Source organism: Trematomus bernacchii, unplaced genomic scaffold (genome assembly GCF_902827165.1).
Source record: "Trematomus bernacchii unplaced genomic scaffold, fTreBer1.1, whole genome shotgun sequence".
NCBI classification, from domain to species: domain Eukaryota; kingdom Metazoa; phylum Chordata; class Actinopteri; order Perciformes; family Nototheniidae; genus Trematomus; species Trematomus bernacchii.
Genome location: NW_022987727.1, coordinates 8,788,007 through 8,810,221, shown reverse-complemented (window position 1 = coordinate 8,810,221; position 22,215 = coordinate 8,788,007). Strand labels below are relative to the sequence as shown.

Below are 22,215 nucleotides of genomic sequence, written 5' to 3'. Positions count from 1 at the left end.
ACAGGTATGACATGGAGAATGATATGTGAGAAATGCAGAGAGACAGTGCAGAGACATGCAAAAGTTTAAGGATGGTCAGACAAAAGTTGAAGATAATGCCCTCTTGCTCTTGACGAGTACATATTTCACATGTTTTTAAATTGGTTCAGAAATCAAACGGTTACTCTGAACAGTTTTTTCTTTAAGGCTTGGTATAGTGACTTCACAATGTTTATTGAGAGTTTTGTGAAAGGAAAATCTCCCTTCCTCGTGGAGGAGATATGGCCTTCACAACATTTCTAGGCAAACATCTAACTGAATGTTTGTGTCTGTGTGGGTTTTGTGCATTCAGTTTGAAGTGAAGAGTTTGGCTTCCTCTCCATGTGATGCGTTTTAATTAAGTGAGACCCATTGACTAATGTTGTAGTCAAGAGTGACCACCGTAACCAAGACCAAGTCATGACCAAGACCGGAGTGTACCAAGACCAGAGTTGGGTGTAACGCGTTACTGTAATAATATTACTTTTGTCGGTAACGGAGTAGTGTAACGCGTTACTTTTATAATTCAGTAATCACACTACAGTTACTAACATTGCCCCGACACGCGTTACTTCGTTACTTTTATAAAATCAGTCATAATCACACTGACAGACAAGAGGGGTTTCCGCCGCAGGTTTATATGTACATAATCTGCGCGACCTGCGCGTCCACATCTCCACGTGCAGTGCTGCATAAACATGGCTGAGTCAGCCGGGCCGGCCCTGCGAGTAAATTAACGAGTAAAGCAACGAGTAAAGTAACGAGTTACTTTATGTAGCGAGTAACGAAGTAGTGTAATATATTACTTTTTTTTAGTAACGACCCCATCTCTGACCAAGACCAAGACAAGACCCAGACTTTAAGAGGTCGAGACCAACTCAAGATCAAGACCAAAGCAGGGCAAGACCAAGTCAAGACAGGAACCCGTCTAGTTTGAATCCAATACACTTCAAAGTCAAAGTCAACCTTATTGTCAATCTTCCAGTTTGTGTGTACAGCAGTGGCGAACCGTGTCTATCACAACTGGACCTTCTGTAGACACACACAAACCCCCCGCCGCCGCCGCCGGCCCTTGAAGGCCCTGACGGTTCGCCACTGGTGTACAGACAGAGAGATCGAAATACCGTTTCCCACAATCCCGAATATAAAAACAAATGTATATAAAATATGTGTGCAAATATGTATATATATATACACAGATTCAAAGACACATTTTTACATGTGCACACATTAAGACTTAAATAAAAACACAACAATCAATATGTACAAAATAACAATAGCTTCAATATTATGAGAATGTACATTAGTGCAGATTGTCCATATGTGCATTATTGCAAGATTGTCCATAGCAGCGTAAAAAGTGTCTGGTGCTGAATGTCAGTGTTTTCAGTGTTATAGTCCAGTGGGGGCAGGGGGGAGAGGGGGGAGAGGGGGGAGAGGGGGGAGGGAGGGGAGAGCGTTCAGCCTTACAATAAAATATGGAAGATACCATAGTCAATTTGATCTGAAAGATCCACATCATCATAAAAAAACCCACATTCAAATGTAAGATGTCAATTAAACTTCATCATATTTATTCAAAAAGTGATTATTTTCATTTAAAAACAGCAAATTAGTAATATCTTAATATAAAACATGGTGATATAAATTGTAAGGTTTTCCAAGTGTCTGGAAAAGTTGGACATAGTCCCAGCCGTTTCTGTGAGTGTTAAGCTTCACGTGGAATGACTGGAGATGAGAACCCGCTATGCAAGCACTTAGACTGAAACTGGTGAAGTGTCAAAAATGGGCTTTATTTAGACCACGGCACAGTCAAGGAGTTGCAGAGGACGCTGAAGGGGAATCCTGGAACCGAGGTTCAGACCGGGACGAGGAACTCAGAGAGGGGAGACGAGGAGCAGGACAGACCAGGGAGGTGGCTGGACGTGGCAGGCGGAGGAGGTGTGTGGATCTGGAAACAGGAAAGAAGCAGGGTTAGGAAGGTAAATCCTCTCACTAGGAACATCAAAAAGTTTACTAGGCAAAAAATGCTAAGTAGGCCTGGACGTTAGTTTACCACTGAAGAATAAACGAAGAACTGGCGAAGACTGAGGATGAGAACCAGGGTTTTAAGCAGGTGCAGGTGAGTAGTGGCAATCAGCGAGATGATCAACAGCTGGAGCGGTGTGGAGACGGAAATCCAAATGTAGGTCAGCCACGCCCAGCCAGGAAGACAGACAGACAACAACAGAGGAAAAAGAGGAAGGCCGCACTGTGGATCCTCACAATGAGGGTCACATTACAGTATTTACACACTGCCGACTGTTTTTACTTGAGTGTTGGTGGGCAACTGACATTTTTGTGGTTTGTTTATCCAAATCGAATTATTGTTTAATTTCCCGACATCTTCACAGACCGTTTGAGTGTGTGTGAACGGGTCGGGGAGAGGTGAGAGGGTAGCAGCCGTTATAAACCAGTCCCATGTTTACAAACATTGCAGCGAATAAGTGCAAATATTTTGAGTCTCATGAGTGCTTGAAAGTAAGTCTGTGAAGTCACGTTATTGGCTGCATTTGAAACAGGGAGTTTTACATCCAATCACATCCCCAGCCACAGCAGTGGTCTTGACCGATCTTGACATAAAATCTCGAGTCTTATAGGTCCGAGACTGAGACAAGATGGAGAACAAATGCAGTTGATTACGAGATAAGACCAAGACCTTTAAAAAATTGTCTCGAGACAGGTTTTTGTTTTAAGATTCTGCTCCTCACCTTTAAGTCTATCCACAAACTCACTCCTCTGTACCTCTTTGACCTCCTGCACATCAACAAACCCAGGGGTGTAGTGCTATTTTTAAGTACCAGAGCGCACCTATGACTCACACATTTAGTATCCTATTCATAGGAACACGTTTTAAGTGGGGGTAGACCTAACATCCTCTAGGGGGGTCCGAGAGCATGCACTGGCAGACAGTTGGTTTGCTTTTACGGTCGGCTAAACATATTTTACAAATCACTCCCTTTTTAAGCTGTACTTTTGTTTTACTTTCCTATAGCATGAATTGGAATATTTTATTATCAATATTTCATTTATTATCTTATTTCTTTTAGACCTATAATGATCATCATCTTGTGCCTTGGAAATACTTGTTTACATAAATCGTGAACAAAATGTTGGTGACCCACTGAGATAACTTAGACTAAAATTAATTAGCTAAACATTCAGAGCTTCCTTTACTGTACATCAACTGAGCTTTAGTTATCTGAAGAAGATCCTCTCAGTCTGACTCTGAGCTGTAGTTATCTGAGAAGAGCCTCTCAGTCGGATTCTAACAGGAAAGAACTCTTCGCTCTCTCTCTCTCTCTCGCTTGCTCACTCACTCCCACACACACAAAGAGCCAAGCTTGCTAGCTAGCTCCGGTGCGCTCCAGCAGCACTACACCCCTGAACCCACCCACCTGCACTCTTAGGTCTCCTGCTTCCTTCCACCTCACTGCTGCACCCTTCTGCTTAACCACCATGGGATCCAGAGCCTTCAGCCGCTCTGCATCCCGCCTCTGGAACCCCCTTCCACCTGATATCCGTAATATTGACTCTCCCCATCTTTCAAAACAGGTTTCAAAACATATCTCTTCTGACTGGCATATCCACCCTGATCACAATTCATCACACATCTTCCGTTTTGATTGATTATAGGTTCCAGGTTCAAGGTTCAAGGTTCTTTATTTTTCAAACGAACATAGCTACAGTGTAGTTATGTCGATGAAAATCTTGTGTCACAGGCTTCTCCAACAGTGCAACACAAAACACAGATAAACAGATAAATAGTAAATAGTAAATACAAGAAGAAAAATAGTTTAAAAAGGTGAAATAGTGAAATAGTGCAATAAGAGTCTTCATTGAAATATGATATATTAGGTAAATAGATCAATAATTTTTAAGTAGCAGCAAGATGAATATTGTGGATGTTGTTTCAACAGTTCAGGTGTTTAACAGTCTTATTGCCTGTGGGATGAAACTGTCCCTGAGTCTGGTGGTTTTAGTCCGGATGCTGCGGTAGTGCCTGACAGACGGCAGCAGACAGAACAGTGTGTGGCTGGGGTGATGGGGTTTTTTTATAATCCGGAGGGATTTCTTCCTGAGCCGCTGGGAGTAAAGGTCCTCCATGGATGGCAGCTCCGTCCTGGTGATGTTCTGTGCAGTTTTCACCACCCTCTGTAAAGCCTTACGATTGAGGGCGGTGCAGCTGCCGTACCAGGCCGTGATGCAGCCAGTCAGGATACTCTCTATGGTGCACCAATATACAGCATTGTCTTGTTTTTTGCTGGTGTTTTGTATTGTCTTTTGCATGATTTTATCTTGCACAGCAACATTGAGAGCCTTGAAAGGCGCCTATTTCATACAATTATTATTATGATTATTATGAGATAATAATAATAATAATAATAATAATAATAATAATAATAATAATAATAATAATAATAATAATAATATTATTATAGAAGAAAAATAAAACAAATCAATTTGCAAAAAATAGTTTCGTCCATTTTGTCTTATCTGTGTATTTTGTTTATAAATAAAGGTAAAATAAATAAAATACACAGATAGGACAAAATGGACCAAACCATTTTTTGCAAATTGATTTTTTAAATTTCTTTTCAGATTTAGTTACAGTGCTGCCTATTAGAAATGTCATAGAAATATATACACATTTTATGAATAATTGGTCAAACTTAATAATATAAAATGTCTACATTTCTAAAGACCAATCTGACTTAGAATTACAGTTCACATACTCTATAAACCGTCTTTTAACATCGCGTTTCCGTGCGCATGATAGCTGCCTCGCGTATCTTGCGAACATTTGGAGTGTTTGGTGTGCAGCTCGTCAGAAACTAATGTGACACAAATGTGTGTTTACAAACCGGTACATACAGTATCTGTCACGGCGGTACAAGGTGTGGACCCAAAAGCACGGAGGCAGACACAGGATTCAAGTACAAAAATAGTCTTTACTTGATATGTAGTTTCAGATGCAAATAAGTGATGATTCGACACACCTGAAGCTTTGTCACTGCACCTTGCACGGTTGCAATGCTATCCCAGTGACAGTATGGAATGGAGTTTGAAATGCTGCTGCTTGTACAGTCTTTAAGTCAACATTTGTATGAGACTGTTTCTTTCCAATTATAACGAAATCCTAACCCTAATGGAAAGGCAGACAACTGCTCGATATAATATAAGTCAAATAAAGTCTTGTCAAAAAATTCCCTGTTCTACAACTGCTTTAAACAAGCAGTTATTAAAACTACAGTTTTTGTATTATGTATACCTCCATGATGACAATACTGCGTGGAACTCAGAGGAGTAACGAGAGTTGCTTTAAGGGGTGTGTGTGTGTGTGTGTGTGTGTGTGTGTGTGTGTGTGTGTGTGTGTGTGTGTGTGTGTGTGTGTGTGTGTGTGTGTGTGTGTGTGTGTGTGTGTGTGTGTGTGTGTGTGTGACATAACTACCTTCATTTTGTTGTCACAGAGACATATCATCATTATTTAGTGGGAATGCTGATACAGCATTCCAACTATCTGTTCTTCGACGCACAAAAATCTTTATTATTCCGCCAGGTTATTTTGTACCTCTTCTTCTCCCACATTCCACATCGCAGGAACTCCGTTCAAACATCAAAACGTGCAGCTCGGTCGGGAATCGATTGCTATTACTTTTCTTATTCATCATTTTCATAATTCCTGAGATACATCCCATAATTCATCACATTTTTAACATGGAAGTCAATGGAGAAACTCTTCAGACTTGAACAATCTTCATGCAACTTCAACTGCTAACTGCTCCTTCATACTTTCACTCAGAAACCTCATTCCAACTTTAAAATGTTACACATCTTTCTGACATTAATCGTGTAACACAACTAATACATCTGATCCACACTTTTAGAGATATTAAACATTGTTCAGACCTTGGTAAAGAGGCCTTCTTCAGATTTTAGAGTGCGTGATGTCACAGCTAGAATGGAGGACAGATTTAATTTTGCCTTCATATTTTCTTTTAAACCTGCCATAATTCCCAAACCCTACACACCTGAGACATAATTTTTCATGAGAAACGTAGGAAAACATCTCGTAGCTTGAAAAATAAAAAAAGATTAAGCAAAATAATTAAACAAAATGCCTCTTGAGGGCATGAAGTGACAAAAACGTTCAACATGTCTCCATTAAACCCCATTGTAAGTTCAGCCTCATCTTTCCCCACCACAGCAGCCGCACACCTTTAGTTAATCTGCCAAAAAGGCCACACTATTAACCCGAAAGTACACAAAAAGCACACTTCAGATGCTCAAGTTCCTTCACATGCTTCACACTTTGAAATTTCACCGATATCTGTTACGGTTCTTCAACAACACGTTCAAGGTTCAAGGTTCAAGGTTCTTTATTGTCAATCTGACATAGCTACAGAGTAATTATGCAGTTGAAAATCTTATGTCACAGGCTTCTCCAACAATGCAACATAATAACATAACATAATAACAATAAGAGCAAGAGCAATACAAAAATAATAATAGTTATAAAAATGAAATAAAGTTATGATGTGGAATAGTGCAGTATGAGTCTATATACAAGTTATTGGAATGATATATATATATTAGGTATTAGATACATACTACTGAGTAGCAGTTGAATGTTTGAAGTTGTTTCAACAGTTCAATTTTTTAACAGTCTCACTGCCCGCGGGAAGAAACTGTCTCCGAATCTTCTTGTCCTTGCCAGGATGCTGCGGTAACGTCTGCCAGACGGCAACAGAAAGAACAGTTTGTGGCTGGGGTGATGGGGGTCTTTGATAATCCGTAGTGATTTCTTCCTGAGCCGCTGGGAGTAAAGGTCCTCCATGGATGGCAGCTCCGTCCTGGTGATGTGCTGTGCAGTTTTCACCACCCTCTGTAAAGCCTTACGATCGAGGTCGGTGCAGCTGCCGTACCAGGCCGTCATGCTGCCAGTGAGGATACTCTCTATCGTGCACCTGTAGAAGTTGCAGAGTATCCTGGAATCCATTTTGAACCTCCTCAATCTGCGGAGGAAGAAGAGCCGCTGTCGAGCTTTCTTAGTGATGGTGGTGGTGTGAAGAGACCATGTCAGGTCCTCAGTGATGTGGACCCCAAGGAACCTGAAGCTTTTGACTCTCTCCACCGTAGTCCCATTGATGGCGATGGGGGCGTGTCCCTCTCCCTGCTGCTTCCTGTAGTCCACAATCAGCTCCTTTGTTTTGCTGATGTTGAGATGGAGGTTGTTCTCCTGGCACCAAGATGTCAGGTTTTCGACCTCCTCTCTGTATGCCGTCTCGTCATCGTCTGTGATCTGGCCGATGACGGTCGTGTCATCAGCAAACTTCACGATGGTGTTGGAGCTGTGTGTGGCCACGCAGTCGTGGGTGAACAGGGAGTAGAGGAGAGGGCTGAGCACGCAGCCTTGAGGGGCACCGGTGTTGAGAATCAGGGTGGAGGATGTGATATTTCCCACCCGCACTGCCTGGGGTCTGCCCGTCAGGAAGTTCAGGATCCAGTCACAGAGGGCGCTGTTGAGTCCGAGGTCTCTGAGCTTGATGGCCAGCTTGGAGGGCACAATGGTGTTGAATGCTGAACTGTAGTCAATGAACAGCATTCTCACATATGTGTTCCTCTTCTTCGGGTCCAGGTGTGAGAGGGCAGTGTGGAGGGTGAGGGCTATGGCGTCGTCTGTGGACCTGTTTGCTCTGTAGGCAAACTGCAGGGGGTCCAGAGATTCAGGGAGGGAGGAGGTGATGAATAATTTGACTAACCGCTCAAAGCACTTCATTATGATGGAGGTGAGTGCTACTGGGCGGTAGTCGTTGGGGCAGGTGATGATTGTCTTTTTGGGGACAGGAATGATGGTGGAGTGTTTAAGACATGTGGGGACTACAGACTGCAGCAGGGACCTGTTGAAGATGTCTGTGAACACCTCTGCCAGCTGAACTGCACACACCCTGAGAACACGGCCAGGGATGCCATCAGGTCCAGGAGCCTTGTGTGGGTTAACCCTTTTAAAGGATTTACACACATCTGCCCTATTTAAAACAAAAGGGCAGTGTAGCTCCTGGTCCCTCTGTACCTCCACAGCCTGGCTGCTCTCAAAGCGTGCAAAAAAACTGTTTAGCTCATCTGGGAGAGATGCGCACGCAGACACTCCCGCAGCACCCCCCGCTGCTCCTTTGTAGTCAGTCATTGTCCTTAGTCCCGCCCACATATTCCTAGTGTTACAGCCTTTGAAGTCAGATTCCACCTTCTCTTTGTACTGTCTCTTTGCATTTTTTATTGCTCTCCGGAGATCATACCTAGACTTCCTGTACTCCTCCAAATCTCCCGCTGTGTGCGCGAGAGTGCGCGCTTTCAGTTTGCCGCGCACCTCACCGTTTACCCAGGGCTTTTGATTTGGGAATGTCCGTACAGAAACCTTCGGTACCACGTCATCGATGCATTTCCCAATGTAGCAGATGACAGTGTCCGTGTGTGTGTTGATGTTATTGTCCTCAAACACACTCCAATCCGTAGATGCAAAGCAATCCTGCAGTGCTGAATCTGACTCCTCGCTCCATCGTTGTACTGTCCTTGTTATCGGTCTGTCCCTTTTAAGTTTCTGCTTGTAAGCAGGCAACAACAGTAGTGAGATATGGTCTGATTTGCCGAAGGGAGGGCGAGGGAGAGCCCTATATCCATTCCGGAAAGGGGAATAAACATGGTCCAGTATGTTTCCCCCGCGCGTCGGGAAGTTGATGTGTTGGTAATATTTTGGCAAAACCTTCTTCATGTTGGCGGTGTTGAAATCTCCGGCCACAACGAACGCCGCATCTGGCCGTGAAGTCTCGGTTTTATCAATAAACCCAAACAGCTGATCGAGTGCCGTGTTGTTGTCGGCGAGTGGCTGCGGCGGGATATACACTGCTGTTATCACAACAGATGTGAATTCCCTCGGCAGATGGAAGGCCCGACATGAGATCATGAGGTGCTCTAGCTGTGCGGAACAGTCCGATGAAATAATCTTCACATCTGAGCACCAGTTGTTGTTAGTCATTACACACACACCACCTCCCTTACTTTTCCCCGAGTTTGCAGTCCGGTCCTGACGAAAAATAGAGAATCCGTCAGGGACAATAGCGGAGTCCGGGATAGCGGGGTTGAGCCAAGTCTCAGTGAGAATTAACACGTTACAGTTCTTAATGTCCCGTTGAAAAGCAATCCGGCTTCTGAGTTCATCTAGCTTATTTTCAATGGATTGAACATTAGCCAGAAGAATACTCGGAAGAGGGGGCCGATTCTCACGTTTTCTCAGTTTGACCAGCAACCCGGCCCGGCATCCCCGCTTTGTCTTCTTCTTGCGTCTCTCAGGTAGAACAGCAACAGGTAGCCATGGTGAATCTCCATTGTCTGTCGGAGGGTTAATATTGTCCACGAAGTTTCGCAATTGGAAAAGTTCCTCTCTGCTATATTGTATGGCAGAGTAGGTGCGGTCGGCTAGCATGTTGCGAACCATGTTAAAAGTAAAACGGCAAAAGTAAAAGAAATATGTACAAAATACGAAAATGGGCAAAGTTGGAGAGGGGCACAAAGACGATGCGGCCATCTTCATCGGCGCATCTTACACGTTCACATGTAAGAGGTTTATCTCTCATTCAGAACAATGAAAATGCTCTCCTCTCACTGATTACTGCACATCACCATGGAAACCTCTGATCTCTGGACACGTCGTTAGCTCAAATATAAACACCTGTGTCATGGAACACGATGATGTCATAACTCCAACTGACATGCTCAGAGCAGCAGACTTCAGATAATGGTTAACGGTCCAGCCCTCAACAGCTCTACGTCAATTATGGGGTGTCATCATATGCCGTTTCCATGGAAACGCATCCCTCGCCATAAAAGACGATGTCGCTATAACTCCTATGAAAATGTTCAAAAAGTGCTCAAACTTCACATGTGTGCTAACAGTCCAGCCGTGAAGACATCTAAGGGACAGTTTTGAGATTTCTTCAAATGCCGTTGCCATGGCAACACAATGCTCACCATGAAACACAGTTTTCTCATAACTTCAGTGAAAATGCTCCAAACGGCCCAAAACTTCACAGGTTTGGTAACGATGCTGCCATCAATGCATCTAAGCGTATTATGGGATGTCATCAAATGCCGTTGGCATGGCGACAGATCACCATCAAGTTAGTTCAAAAGTTTGCAGTTCAAATATTCTGCTGCTTTTCCAGGCCTTTTTACTTTCTTTTCTTCTCTCATCAACACATTCAAGCCCCCAGTGTTCATGTATCATTTCAATCTAAATTCTTCACTTTCTTCTTACACATTACATTTCAGCATAGCAGTTTAGCGTCAGCTTTTCAGCATAAAGCATTCCCACTAGCAATTTCTTCAGGAATTGCATTCTCTAGTTATTATTGTTATTATTATAATAATCTTCATTTTTCTCCATAACAATAATGATACGGGGTAGATGGGGAGTAAGACAATAGAAAGGTGTCTCTAGGATCACATTTTATCGTAATGACACTGACACAGACCAACAACGTTTATAAAAACACAAACATCACTGTGGTGGATGGTGAAAAAATATATAAAATTCACATATCAACTGTAATTTATTGTTGTAAAATGAGAAAAGTGAAAGATAATATTTCCCTATTTGTTTCTAGACGGCAGGAAATCCATTGACAACAATAATCAAGTGTTTGTAAGACAACATGTCAATTTTTCTTTTGCCGTTAGGTTGTGACCGATGGTTCACATATTTGCATTTTAAATAAAAAGTGTTCAGAGTCCATTCCCTCACTGTGAGGCAGAGCTTATAGGCTGTTTACAGCTTTAAAAGAATGATGCTAGGGTTCGACTCTGAGGCTGTTTAGTACAGTACAAAACAATTATAACTTAGCAACTTTCCCACAATTATTTTCACTCAGGCTACAGTTAACCTGGTCCACGAGTTGAAATGTTCCCACAGCATCTGTCATCAGCAGTAGCTATACAGTTAACACCCTTGTTTGTATTTTCACCATGTGCTGTGTGCAGCACATTGTAGACAACTTATTTTAACCTTTTTATGAAAAGGTCAAATATATAATCCAGGATATGTCAATATGTAATTTGTGATATTTGAAATGGCACCAAAGATGAGGTGATGACAATCAAGTGTTTGTATATATTCTAGATAAGGTATATAAAGAGTGCTTCTCTTCCAAGACCATTACACAACTCATCACACTGCTACAGCTGTACAACTTCATCTGATCATCACAGCAAGGTAAAGGTTCAGTTTCTTAGTTTATTTTAACAATAATAACTGTCAAACAAGACTATAGTCCTTGTCAGTGGCGGCCGGTGGTCTTTTTTTTTGGTGGGGCTCTTGACGTACCGTAAGTGACCTACCCGGGGGGTCCAGGGGGTTTCCCCCCGGAAACTTTTTTCGAGAAATGACCCCTTAAATGATGACTTCTGGTGATGTTAGAGGGGGGGGGAAAGGAGAAATCGAGGCTTAAAAATATGAGAAGACTGATCAATACCTCCATAATCTTCAGTGTGGAAAATATTATTTATCAACCTGAACATCTACTACTTTACCAGGAATTTGTGTTCTCAGAACTGGTCTGTTTTTTTCTTTCTTAAAACTGTTCATGTTTTATGAACCAACACCTTCACCAAGTAGCTTTACAGTGAACTGCATGTGAGATATAAAATTAATAGCATCTTTTCAGTAGCATTAATTATAAATATTTAAGTGGTTCAATACAAGTCACTACAGCATTTCAAACTGAACTGTGAATAAATGCAATTTAAAAAAAATAACCACAGCACAAAATGTCATAAATTGTGTTTTTTCTTTGTTTCTCTGAGGATTATTTACAAACAGGCTTATTTACATATAGCAATAACTCAGAAATGAAAAAGCTACATCGTCTAACACGAACAACCAGTTAGCATAATGATAATATATGTGTTATGTACAATGTAACTGGCAAGGCTAGAGCAAGAAAGAACATAACGTTTGCAAAAGGTTTAAATAACTTCAAGTATCTGTCTTCAGATTACGTGGAGGTTTTAGTCCGATGGGAAGCAGATTTTAAGCGACACCGAAGATAAACCAAAAATGTGGTGGAGCTGCAAACCGTGTAGTGTTGCTGGGACAGAACAGGAGCTATAACCGTTGGAAAATACATCACAGACAATGCAACAAACGTGGAGACAGAACAATCACTTCTGTGATAAATGCCCACTTATTAATAAACTTCTAACAACCATGGGAAACCTCCTCTCTACATATAAAGTGATATCCAAGCATGGGAAACAAAAGACAGCATTTACCTGTTTGCATCCAGCTAGCCAAGCCTTTCTTGTGTACCAGCTACTTGTGAAGCCTCGTGTATAAATGTTGTCTTTTTCACGAGATTGCTGCGATATATTCAAATCGGGTTGGTCCGGTGCAAGGTCTTTAAGCAACAATTTATCTGCCAAACTTCTCCTTTCGAAAGGATTGGAGATTAGCTCTTGAACAGAATTAGGCGGGGACCGAGGTCCGGAGACTCCACCTGCACACGAAGCCATCCTCATCAACTACTGCGTCAACCGGATACGAGTCACTGTCCAAACTACTCACAGACTGCACTGGGCGCTGACATTGGCGCCCGGTGACCGTCATCTTTGACGACGCTGATTGGCTGAAATTATATTTTCGCGGCATAGTTTACACGTTACAGATAGCAACAGTCAGCTGCTGGTGGCTGCTGCTGCACTGGTTGAAGGCTCCTCTCTTAGCGCCCAGACGAGAGAAGGTGCATGGGCAAGGCCAGGCAGGAAACATGTGACTTATCAGTAACTTTAGACATCGTAACACAATTTTAAACGAGATTTTATTGTAGATTATACATTTTACTGATACCAATTATATAATATTTACCTTGTTCATTAAAAATAAAAATAAAAACATATATATCTTTTTAAACATATTTTTTTTTTTTTATTTTAATTTTAATTATTATTTATTTTTTATTTTTTCAATATAGGAAGAGGTGGGGCGGCACCCCTAGCGCCCCTATGGACCGGCCGCCACTGGTCCTTGTGTTCATATATATATATTTGTAATATGTCAAGGACGAAAAAATTATGAAGTGTTGTCAACTAACTCTATTACATTTAACTTGTTAACATCACTGTTCTTTACATAGATGGCGTCAGTTTTCCACTGCATTGTGCTCCTTTGTTTGACCGGTGGACTGTGGATGGAGGCAGACGTAAGTGATATAAGTTATGCTTAGCTATGGATAATACAGTGGTAATGACTTAAAAATAATATCATTGTTCCATCACCTGCAACATTAGTATTTTGAAATATTATCATTATGGTTGCACAGTAGTAGTCTCTTAATTGACAATGAGACAATGTAAAGTGATGTAATAATCAATGGGGACGGGGACTCAAGTCTCATGATAAGAACGTGTTCAGCCCCCATAGCTTACATTCACAAAGTGCGTTTGAACACAGATACTGCAGGGAGTTTAAGTAAAGAATGAATTGGTATAATGACATTTTGGGCAATGCTTCTAGTGTTGTTGTAGTGATTTCAATCTGAGGCTCAACCATGAATCAGGATCTGTTCATTCCTAATAATGCGTTCTTTACATTCACAGGCAAGTTGTCCCATAAGAAAAGGTTGGTACATCCTACTGGACAGCATTTGTAGGCTTTCATTGCTTTGGTTGCATTCTAAGTTAATATTTACGAGCTCAAGCATAGAGAACTGCACTCCTCAGTTTAAGACCAACAGTAAAAGTGCATTTGAAAACATAATTCATATATGTCCATATACTGTATAATGTAGCCAGTGGCGTTTTTATATGTACAAAAGTGGTGGGGCACAAAAAACTTAGATGTCTATATATAAGCTTCTGCAGTGACGTGCAGTGAGGTTCATGGCTGCTGAGGCACTGGCACTGACTCTTCAGGTTTACAAATATTATATTTTGACCTAAACCAAAATATAATATTATTTTCAAAAGCTTTTTTTGTCTGATGCTTCGATTAATTTTAAACAGACAGTTCAACAAAAGGATACCCAAAAAATGTAATTTTATCATTTAAATATTGAATTGTTCTCTCTTAGTAAGATCCCATTTTCAATAAAATGGCGGTCTTACCTTGACTTGAAGATGAAGTCCATTTGCCTATCCTTCTGGACAAACATTTCTATTACTTTTTTGTAAAAGTCCTCCTTATGTTCTTGTAGTTTCAAAAGTCTATCATAAATCTAATCCATAGATTTATGATAAAAAAATTATAAAAGTAGGGTAGACATGTGGATGTTATCCGGCTAATCAAAACGTGCATTTATCTAACAGGTACGTTTCCCACAGATCTTATTTCGAGCTATTTTCTAAAATCCTCTGGAGAAATCTCATTGCTTTTTTGTGCTTACTTCCTGGTTTTAGGACGCGCCACTGCAGCTCTCTCGTCTCCTCTTCACACACCACACTTTTCGCGGCACACGTACTTACAGCCAATCAGCTCTGAATGATTTGAGATGACGTATGGTGGGGATGGTAGCTCCGTGCCCATCTGGTCATTATTTTTTTGCCACACACATTTCATTACAAAATACTCTGAGCATGCGCAGTGTAGTTTTTACAGTCACGTTCACTTCACAGCGAGAGGAAGGGGCATAATCAGGTTTTGTCCCACATGGCTCTAAACAGCTCAATAGGCACACACTGTGACTGTAGACACACTAATTAGAAGAACACAGACTAAAACAGCAATGTACAGACGAATCAGATGATTAAACATGATCTTAAAATATATTTTATATATTTTTTTATTTATTTTTTTGCATTTTTGTAATCATTATTTGTAATACTTTCTGCTGACACTAGGTGGGGCTGCCCCTAATGACCAGTCGCCACTGAATGTAGCAAAGAAAGTATATCTAATCTAAGGCCCATTAGTATTTTGTTAAGTCTGTTTTTTTTTACAATTGTGTTGTAGGTTGCCCCCAAGGTTGGTCTCTGCTTGGCTCTCGCTGTTTCATCTTCAACTATGAGGAAAAGGAATGGGCTATTGCTGAGGTACTTTATACAATTACAACAATAACACAGTAACTGGAACACTAAATCTTGGCTTATTCTCTGAAACAGATCAAAACAAACATTGTTTGCCTGTCCATACTTTCACTGACTTTGTTTCCCCTCCGTAGAAATCTTGCACTGCCCTGGGTGGTAATCTGGCTTCCATCGAAACGCACGTTGAATACCTATTCATCAGACAGTTGGTGAAAACGGCAACAGGCAAAAATAAACTTTCTTGGGTTGGAAGCAGTGATGCTGTCAAGGTGAGATTCATGTCTGCTAGTCAATTTGTTTAAATAAAATAAAGCTGAAACGGCATTGTGAGAATTCGCACAATTGTATGCTCTGGTTCAGCCTTAGAGTAAGTAAAACGTTTTTTGTGAAAATGCGTACACTGACTGATAATCCTTTTTCTTTCAGGACGGTGTGTGGCTGTGGAGCGATGGCTCTAATTTTAAATTTGGCGGCTGGGCAAAGGGGGAGCCAAATGGTCAAGGAAAGGAAAATTGTATGGAGATTAACTTTAGAGGTAAAAAAACTATTATTTGTTCTTTATCCTCTTTAGTCATACTAACAATGTTTACTAGATACATTAATTAAGTGTTTGTGCTGTTTTTGATTGTTTTCAACATACAGAATCTGACTACGTCAACGACTCGGTGTGTTCTGGGAAGAAATCGTTTGTTTGTTCTGCCAACTCATCTCCCCTGGGATAAAGATGTTAAGTCTTCATTCAGGATGTCACTTCCATCAGGATGTCGGGCCTCGATGACATCAAGGTTTCAACGATTGATTGACTCTTCTGATTGGCTTTAACTTTTAATCAATAAACGTATGTATCCTGCTAAGTGATAATTCTGTATGACACCAGTCTGTCGTAATAGTTATTTGTCATTCTGTACTACAACACTAAAGCTTACAGAGGTCCTGCAATAAAAACCTAATGCAACAATGTCCTCTGCTTGTTTCATTAACTGGTGATTGTACTGATGTCATTTTCTCATTTCCTGAGAATCTTCAAAAGAAATGTGAATTAATGTTCAATATCACCCCCTACCTTTTTGGGAATATTAGGATTAAAAGAGTACAAATACACTGTTATTAAACCCCTGCATTAAAAAGAGTGTGTACCCAAAAGAGAGCCCATCAAACACGTTATTTATATTATTTTGAAATCAATTTGAGAAACATTACAGATCTCCTTATTTCACAGCGAAGTTGAACACTCTATTGTAAATGGTCAATTTCAATATTTTATGTCTGTTTATATTTGTTAACATGTAGTCCCTGAAATGGTGGGGAAACCGGTGGAATATCAATAACTCATTATACTCATTTCGCTTCAATTCTGGTCTACTTACAGAACTATGCAACCCCTTTAACAGTGTGTGAACCCTTGGGTGTCCGAACATGTAACAATTACTCCCTCCTTTATCAAGGATTTTAAAAACAGAAGTCATTTCATCAATGTTTTGTAGTTCAATTTAGGAATTTTCACTTATGGCAGATATTTTATTTTTATTTAACCTTTATTTAACCAGATAAAAAACATTGAGATAAAATCTCATTTTCAATGCTGACCTGGCCAAGAAGGCAGCAACGTTACACATAACACATAACACAAACATATAAAATACAGAGAACATAAAGAAAACAAAAGACGAAAAAGCAGTCACTACATTGTGCACATTAGGACAATAAAAAAAGTACACTACTTGTTACTGCAAGAGCAGCTGGTGGTGAGGACTTCAGACAACTTCAATTTAAAACATGAAATAGAGACAAGTGCCCTCAGTTTAAGGCGTGATTGAAGGTCATTCCAAGACCAAGGACCATAATAAGAAAGACTCCTTTTTCCAGCCTCAGTCCGTACAGTAGGAACCTGGAACCATATCCAGGCACTGGATCTGAGTTTGTAAGAGTCACAAACTGGAGCAAATCTGACACATATGTAGAGTGGAAGCTTACCTAAAATGGCTTTATACATTAATAAAAACCAGTGCTGCATCCTACGCATAGTAAGTGAGGACCATCCAGTTAGGCTATACAATGTGCAATGATGAGTCCTATAGGGTGCATTTGATATATAACGCAGTGCAGCATGGTAAAGTGGGTCAAGTTTGGCCAAAACAGTAGGACAGGCAAATCTATAAATGGTATCACCGTAGTCCAGCTGGGACAGGAATAAGCCAGAGACCAACCTTTTACGGGATGAAATTGAAAAACAACATTTAAATCTGAAAAGGAAGCCAAGAGTGAATTTCAATTTCTTTGTTAAAACTTCAATATGGTGTTTAAAGTTCAGATTACTGTCCAACCAAAAGCCCAGATATTTGTAGGTATCAACAAATTCAACAGAAACGCCATCAAGGGTGTCAATGGAGAGGCAAGAGGAGGACGCTGACTTGGGAGCAAAAAGCATTGCTTTGGTTTTCTTACTGTTCAATAGCAGTTTAGAATCAAGAAGCGCATGCTGCAGCGTGATAAAATCTGATTTTAAATTGGAAACGGCCATATCCAGAGAAGGAGCACACGAGTATACAATAGTGTCATCAGCATACATATGATAGGTAGAAAATTGCATCTGATTACAAATAGTGTTTACATATAATGAAAAGAGCAAGGGCCCCAAGATAGAGCCCTGTGGAACTCCCTTCTCCAAGGTGACAGGGTCAGAGACAGTACTACCCAACCTGACGCATTGAGTGCGGTCGGTTAGATAACTCTGAAACCAGCAAATGGCATTGTGACCGAAACGAGACACCAACATAACATTAGACATAATGTGGTGATCTACAGTGTCAAATGCTTTGGCTAGGTCAATAAACAATGCAACACAAACTGATTTCTTATCCAAAGCAGCCTTAATATCGTCTAAGACTTTCAGACTGGCAGTCACAGTACTGTGCTTTGATCTGAATCCAGATTGCATAGGGTTAAGGATGTTGTGTGAATTTAAAAAAAGTTTTAGCTGAGTAGAAACAAGGGACTCAAGAATCTTTGATAACACAGAAAGATTTGAGATAGGACGATAGTTATTCAACTCCGTGGGATCACCAGCTTTCAAGAGGGGCGATACCAGAGCTTGCTTCCACACAGCTGGCAGTGTGTGAGTGGACAGGGAGAGATTAAAAATATCAGTTACTGGTTGTGCTATCATCTGAGCTGCAATTTTTAAAAAGAACGGGTCAAGGCCGTCAGGCCCGGCAGACTTTTTAGGATCAATCGAGTGCAAACCCTGTAAACCCCTGTAAGACTTCAGAGACCGAGAAATAAGCTAAATCAAAAGATTTAATATGTTTCTACTTTAAATAACATCTCTACATTTCAGGTCATCACTGATTAAATGGATGACCATTAGGAGGTGGTGGCGCTTGTCTTTTAAAACTCATAATCTGGTGCCGTGCGCTCCCTGTGAAGCTGCAAGTAAGATTTAAAACATCTGCAGGGTGGGTTGAGTGACCCCTTGTCCCTAAACGATATTGGTTGTCAAAAATATGCACCATTTCAATGAGTGATCCAAGGCCCCGCATGTATTACTCCCAATTATATTGCTTTTTCCAAAATTAAATTTGCAATCGCTCTTTGCCCAGTGTCTTTTTAAAACTCTACATCTTGGACGACGAACAAATGTTATTTCCACCTTAACAGTTCTCCTATGGTGAAATCAATACTTTAGATTGGAATACTATATTTGGCTTGGTACTAACTCTCCCTTCAACATTTTCCATACAAATAAAGATTTGTCTGCTCTTATAGAGTGGTTACTAAAACTATCCCTTTATCCCACAGTACCCTCAGTGTGTTTCAGGATTATTTCCTCATTTTACTTTAATAGTTTCCTCTTTATTACTATTTTAATTTACCAATTTATTAATTCATGGCTAATAAATCTTTTTGTCTTTACGTATTTATCAAGTCAAATCAAGTTTGTTTGTGAATAAGTGTGTTTATGTGTAAACTCACTCATTCCCGTTTTCCTTTTCTCCTCCTCTCGTTGTCTCAAACCACGACCCCCTCACATTCTGCTAGACCAGGGGTACTCAAATACAAATCTTAAAGGTCCAAAAAAAATTGTTTCAATAAGACAAAGGTCCGTTTATTACGGTCATTCAAACTTTTAAACAATTGCAACAAGATTCTTAACACGAGGTTGCAAAAACAAAAATAATCTGTATGCAGCAGTTTTCATTGTTATTGTGTCTGTGCTTGATCCCTCAGAGTCGCAGTGTAAGAGCTGCACAGTTATGAATAAAGGCAGCTGCACCCTCTTTCATTTAGCATTCCCATTATTGCTTTATAAATGTCTTGCCCCCTTGTGTGTCCACTGAGGTTCGTCAGGCCCAACACATCTTCAACAAACTCCCCCTTTTGCCTCATCATAAAAACTCACAAAGACCAGCAACTGAGCATTGTCAGTGGTGTCAGTGGACTCATCCACAGCTAAGGAAATGCACTGTGCATTTTTTATTCCATCACAAAGCTGATTAATCAAATCACCAGCCAGTATTTATGTTCTTCTGGTTGCTGTGGAATCTGAGAGGGGGATTTGCTTGATTTGACCTGTTATTTCCTCTTTTTGTTTGCCTTCAAACATGGTCTCCATCACTTCAGTCATGCATTCTTTTATACTTCAGTTATTATCCAGTGGAATGCCCTTACCTACTGGCCTAGTTAAATCAAAGTGGTTACTTCTTTTTGGCTGGGCAGTGTAGTTTTACACACCGTCTTATTTGACTTTCTCAGGACTTAAAACTGTTTTTTGGGGGCAGACTCCCACAAAGAAAAAAAATATATTTACACACGTAAGGTCATCATCTTAACAGTTTTGTATGCTCATCCGTGAGCAGAGCATCAAGTTGACATGTCTATTACAGCTGAATGCGGCGATTACCATTTTGTTCAGCAACACGCCTCACAAACTTATTAAGATCAACAGCTTTAGTGCGTTTTGATTCAATGCTGAGTACAGCCAAACTTGACAGTCTCTTCTCTGTCATTGTAGACCGCAAATACCTCATTCCTTCAGTACTTGGGTCCGAATGCTTCTCGTTTTGCGCCGTACCGTTCAAATGAAATCAGGGCCGGGGGAGGAGTTACAAGACGTGCGTCTTGTGCTGCATTCACTTGCACTCGGACATTAGAGACTTTCTCTCATAAATGTCCGATGAGCCACAACTTTTCTTTCAAAACAAAGCTGCCAACTGGGGTGGCAAGGCTATTTTTAGGGTGGCAGTTGCCACCCCATGCCACCCCGGTAGGTGAAACTAGGCTACTAGCTACAGTACAGATACAACTAGATGAGCTGTTAAAGGTGGGGTAGGTAAGTTTGAGAAACCGGCTCGAGATACACTTTTTGTTATATTCCATGGAATGCTCTTAACATCCCGATAGCAATGAATATCTTAAGTGCTTTGACAAAAAATCCATAAAAAAATGTCATCTGTGGAAGCCGTAATACTGTAAAAAGCACGACCAATCATCTTAGCCGGCCTGGCTAAAATAACTGGATGGCCTACCTGCCTGTCAGCCTTCCATCTGTGCACAAACTTATCTCGTGCCCTCATTGGTCATGTGCGCGTTCGTGTGTGTTGGAGGAGGGGCTCTATAAGGAAGTGGCAGATTTTCTCCGGTTGTGTATTTTCAAATTCTAGCGATCTCGAGCCGGTTTCTCAAACTTACCTACCCCACCTTTAACTCTCGCTCTGACTTTTTTTTTTAAACACACACGCATTTTTCCCACCCGCATTCCGCGAAGACCCGCCCTACTGTGCCTCTGATTCGCAGACTGTTGGTGGGGGGAAACAACGCTGACGGGATGCTGAATGTGATTGGACCAATGCGTTGACAGACACACACAGACAGTGGAACAGTCTGACATGCAGAGCGCTGTTTGCAGTGGACATAGCGGAGAATTTTGACCCGCTGCGTTGTGGCGATGTCTCGCAGATAACACAGATAATACAGATAATACATATGAAAAGTATAATTTGCTCAGAGTCCAGAGACAGTTGTGGTTTGGTCCGGATCCGGACCGGAGTCCGGACTTTGAGGATGCCTGTGCTAGACCATGCCAACTCCTCTGGTTCTGTCTTCTCCTCAGTCCATCAGCTCTTGAATCCTTCCGCTGTTACTCTTTTCAGTGGCCCAACTGCTTTTCATTTCATCTCCTCTTTTACAGTCTCTTTGCTGTTGTTTGGAGGGCGTATTCTGCTCTCATGTCCCACACTCTACTCTTGTGCCAAATCTCGTGGCTCAGCTTGGAACTTCATGTCCTGTCTGAGGGACTGATGAGAGTATGCCTCTTTATGTCAGCATGCTGTTCTGGTTCTGGATGCCTCAGGTGGAGATGGTTCTGGATGCAGTCTTGTCGTTGTTGGTTCAGCTCTGGTTCTCTGTCTGTTCGATGGAGAAGGAGGAGTCTCCTGTGAGAGATTTGTCTGCTTGGAAGATGGGGGTCGTAGCGGTCTGACAGGCAGAGAGAGAGAGAGTCCAGGTCTCGGGACGCATTACCTATAGAAATTCTAACACACTGAGGTCAAATAAATCAAACCTTCTCCACTCTATTTTCTAATCATACTATCTGTTTTAGTTGTTAAATGCCATCAAAACACAATTAATGTCTACTAATAATTTTACTATATCCCTAAACATTCACTGTAAAATCTTTGGCTGGAAAATTACAGTCAATTACTGGCTACTAGTTGCATGTATTTTACTGTAAATATCTCACAGTAATTGACTGTAGATATTTTACAGTAAATTAGAATAAAAGTACAACTAAATACTGTGACTTTACAGTTGCCATGCCCATGGAATTACTGTGATATAGCAGTACAGAGCTGTGGTATTATGGTACCTTGCTGTACATAAATTACAGTAATTACCTGTATTTTCACACTTTTACTGTAGAAGTAATGCAACACATTAGCCAGTAATTTACTGTAAATATAAAAATGTAAATAATACGATAATATATTGTGAATTTGACTAGTTAACTGGGATTTTACCATAACTACACAATTCAATCAGCTCAATCAACAAAGAAAAACAAAGAAAATGCCCATTTTAACTTTGTAT

The 22,215-nt window shown here is 40.9% G+C and overlaps 1 protein-coding gene across 1 annotated transcript; it reads left to right on the top strand.

Annotated features, from left to right (window-relative positions):
• Positions 1–1,815: 1,815 nt before the first annotated feature.
• LOC117494306 (galactose-specific lectin nattectin-like) lies at positions 1,816–15,851 on the top strand. The gene is made up of 7 exons (XM_034145149.1): positions 1,816–2,000; positions 13,242–13,307; positions 13,705–13,726; positions 15,056–15,135; positions 15,264–15,398; positions 15,556–15,664; positions 15,772–15,851. Exons 2-7 carry the CDS (start codon positions 13,242–13,244, stop codon positions 15,849–15,851), a joined length of 492 nt encoding a protein of 163 aa, XP_034001040.1. The 5' UTR covers positions 1,816–2,000.
• Positions 15,852–22,215: the final 6,364 nt, after the last annotated feature.